The sequence below is a fragment of the Cebus imitator genome, unplaced genomic scaffold (genome assembly GCF_001604975.1).
Source record: "Cebus imitator isolate Cc_AM_T3 unplaced genomic scaffold, Cebus_imitator-1.0 Scaffold1395, whole genome shotgun sequence".
In the NCBI taxonomy this organism is placed as follows: Eukaryota; Metazoa; Chordata; class Mammalia; order Primates; family Cebidae; genus Cebus; species Cebus imitator.
In genome coordinates, this window is record NW_016108710.1 from 1 (window position 1) to 3,555 (window position 3,555).

At 43.0% G+C, this 3,555-nt stretch overlaps 1 protein-coding gene across 1 annotated transcript in view; it reads left to right on the forward strand.

The window, feature by feature from the left end:
- Positions 1-733: 733 nt before the first annotated feature.
- Positions 734-3,555, forward strand: part of LOC108299008 (neuroblastoma breakpoint family member 10-like) — a gene marked incomplete at its 3' end in the record, with an annotated part of 10,757 nt that continues 7,935 nt past the window's right edge. Inside the window, exon 1 of the mRNA XM_037735934.1 lies at positions 734-978. Coding sequence (XP_037591862.1) covers positions 972-978 — 7 coding nt within the window. The remainder of the gene's footprint in view (positions 979-3,555) is intronic.

A 3,555-nucleotide genomic window follows, 5' to 3' on the forward strand; every position in this document is an offset into this window, starting at 1 on the left:
TGTACCGTATAAGATCCTACAGACAAGTAGCATCCAGTCTGTTGGTCTAAATGTCTGAGGCTACTGAACTTCCATTTGGTTCCGGTTTCTGCTGAGGCCCAGTAGGCAAAGCAGTGTTCTGCAGACACCAGGGGAAACACAGTGATAGCACACAGTACCTCCTCTGAGGAGCTGGAAGAGGACCCTGCTCCTAATAGAACCTGTGCTATCTGTAAGTGGCACCATCAAGAGCAAGGTGTACCCTGCTACTGGTGTCTCAGCCTCCCTGTTAGCTGGGATCGCTGGTGGGCACCAAAGCCCCTGGCTAATCTTTGTATTTTTAGTAAAGGTGGGGTTTCTCCATGTTGGACAGGCTGGTCTTGAACTCTTGAGGTCAAGTGATCTGTCCTTCTGGACCTCCTAAAATGCTGAAATTTCAGGCATGAGCCACCATGCCTGCTCCACAGATTCTTTTTTCAGTAAAGGTTGTTAGAATTCATCCCTTGGTCCAGTCTCCTATGTAAATTTCTCTAACCATTCATTGACCATGATATATGATGAGATAAATTAATATTGCAGCAATGCTTCTGGAAAGTAGTTCTGGCAATTTTTGAAGATTTTTGGGAAAAAGTTTTAATTACTTGCCCTGACTAGGTCAGAGGATATATGATGAAGATCTACCAGATGATGCAGATTTTGTCCCATGGATCTGAAAAGTAGGCTCATCTACTTCTGAGGCGACTTAATCTAGGGCCTGTTAGAACATTCCCATCAGAATATCATATTCTTACACTGAGAATATTTTACGTCCTTGTGCTATGACTGCACACTGATTTGGTCTTGTGTGAAGTGTGATTTGCTTAATGTGACCTGCTCTTCTGAATTTGTTTACAGAAGATCGAAAAGATCACGATGAAAAACAGAAATGCAGAGACAGCAAAAATAAACTTCTTACGAGTCAAGTGGCCTACTACCTGGGCTGCCGGCTGAAGATGGAAGGTAAGTTCTATAGGTTCACTGTCATGAAAGTGCTGAACAATGTCCTGTCTTGTCTATGAGAAATGATACACTCTTTTCTTCAAAGTTAATTTCATTCTTCCCATACTTCTAGGAAAATAACAGTGGGTATTTTAACATTTAGTTAAAGATGGAATACAGAGGCCAAACTATTTAGCAATTTTCCATGTCTACAGTAAGGCAGCTGTGGGTCTAAGTTTAAAATCCCAGCTATTGATTCCTGACACAGGCACAGAACCACCTGTTCTTCTCAGCAAGAGGGTAAATCATGTTTACAGGAATCCTCTCTGTACCATATAAGATCCTGCAGAACTCATAAGATAATGATAGGAGGGTTTATGTCCTGGCTTCAAGGTGACTGAGTAGCTAAGACAAGTTGACTTTAAGGAGATCAGGAGTGGAGATGAGAAGAGTAAAAGCGGGGAAACGACATCTTCAAATCAATAGGCAGGGCTGTCAGTGACATCCCTCAGTCCTGATTGAACTAATTTGATGTCACCAGTTTCTAATTCATTGTGTGTTTGGGTTTCTTCTCCCCAGTCCCTGGCTTTCTGTGTTCTGCCCCAAACATCAGCAAGGTGGCATCTGACAGGCCTCCTTCCAGAAAAAACACAGAGTTGAACGTTCCAGAAGGCATTGAGAAATCCTGCTCTGAACAGGAAGATAACAAACCAAATATTGGAGTCAGCAAAAATAGACTTCTTATGAGTCCGGTGGACTACTCCCTGAACTATCTGCTGATGACATACAGTAAGTCCTATAGTTTGACCACCACGAAAGTGATGAATGATGTCCTGTCTTGTCTGGAGAAACTAACCGCTCTCTTCATCAAAATTAATTACTTCCTTCCCATATTTGTGGAAAATAGCAGTGGGTATTTTAACATTTAGTTAAAATGGAAGACAGATGCCAAAATATTTAGCAACATTTCCACATCTGCAATAAGGTGGGTGTGGAGCTGGGGTTACAATCCCTGCTATTGATTCCTGACCCAGGCACAGAACCACCTGTTTTTCTCAGCAGGAGGCTGAATCCATGTTTACAGGAATCCTCTCTGTACCGTATAAGGTCCTACAGACAAGCAGCATCTTGTCTGCTGGTCTAAAGGTCTGAGGCTACTGAACTTCCATGCAGTTCTGCTTTCTGCTAAAGACTCAGTAGGCAAAGCTGTGTTCTGGGGATCCTGGGGGAAACTCGGTGATAGCAGACATTACCCACTGTGAGAAACTTAAAGGGGACCCTGCTCCTAATAGAACCTCTGGTATCTGTAAGTGGCACCATCAAGAGCTGGGAGTACCCTGGTACTGGTGCCTTAGCCTGCCAATTACCTGGGATCCCCGGTGGGCACCACCACACCTGGCTAATTTTTGTACTTTATGTAGAGGCAAGGTTTCACTATGTTGGCCAGGCTGGTCTTGAACTCCTGAGGTCAGGTGATCTGCGTGCCTGGGCCTCCTAAGTTGCTTGGATTCCAGGTGTGAGCCACCATGCTGGCTCCACAGATTCTTTTTAAAGTAAATGTTGTTAGAATTCATCCGTCGGTCCAGTAGCCTATATAAATTTCTCTAAACATTCATTGACCATGATATATGATGTGATAATTAGTATTGTAGCAACCCTTCTGGAAAGTAGTTAGGGCAATTTTTGAAGATTTTGGGGGAAAAAGTTTTAATTGTTTGCACTGACTTAGGTCACAGGACATATGATTAATATCTACAAGATGAGAGAGATTTTGTCCCATGGGTCTGAAAAGCAGGCTCATCTACTTCTGAGGTGACTTAATCTAGAGCCCGATAGAACATTCCAGTCAGAATATCACATTATTACACTGAGAATATTTTATGTCCTTGTGCTATGACTGGACACTGATGTGGTCTTGTGTGAAGTGTGATTTGCTCAATGTGACCTGCTCCTCTGAATTTGTTTACAGAAGATCAAAAAGATTACGAGAAGAAACAGAAATACAGAGACAGCAAAAATAAACTTCTTATGAGTCAAGCGGCCTGCTACCCAGGCTGCCGGCTGAAGACAGAAGGTAAGCTCTATAGATTTACCGTTATGAAAGTGCTGAACGATATTCTGTCTTTTCTCTGAGAAATTGAACACTCTCTTCATCAGAATTTATTAAATTTTCCCCATACTCCTAGGCAAATATAAATGGCTCCCTTAACATTTTGTTAAAAATGGATGAGAGAGGCCACAGTATGTAGCACCTTTTCGACGTCTGCAGTAAGGCAGGTGTAGGACTAAGGGTAAAGTCTCAGCTGTTCATTTCTGACACAGGTGCACAACCATGTGTGTTTCTCAGCAAGAGGATGTTGATTTCTGACACAGGCACAGAAGCACCTGTGTTCCTCAGCAAGAGGCTAAATCATGTTTACAGGAATCCTCTCTGTACCACCTAAGATCCTATAGACAAGTAGCATCTAGTCTGTTGGTCTAAATGTCAGGCTACTGAACTTCCATTCAGTTCCCATTTCTGCTGAGGCCCAGTAGGCAAAGCAGTGTTGTGGGGACACTGGGGTAAACGTGGTGATGCCACACAGTACCCACTGTGAG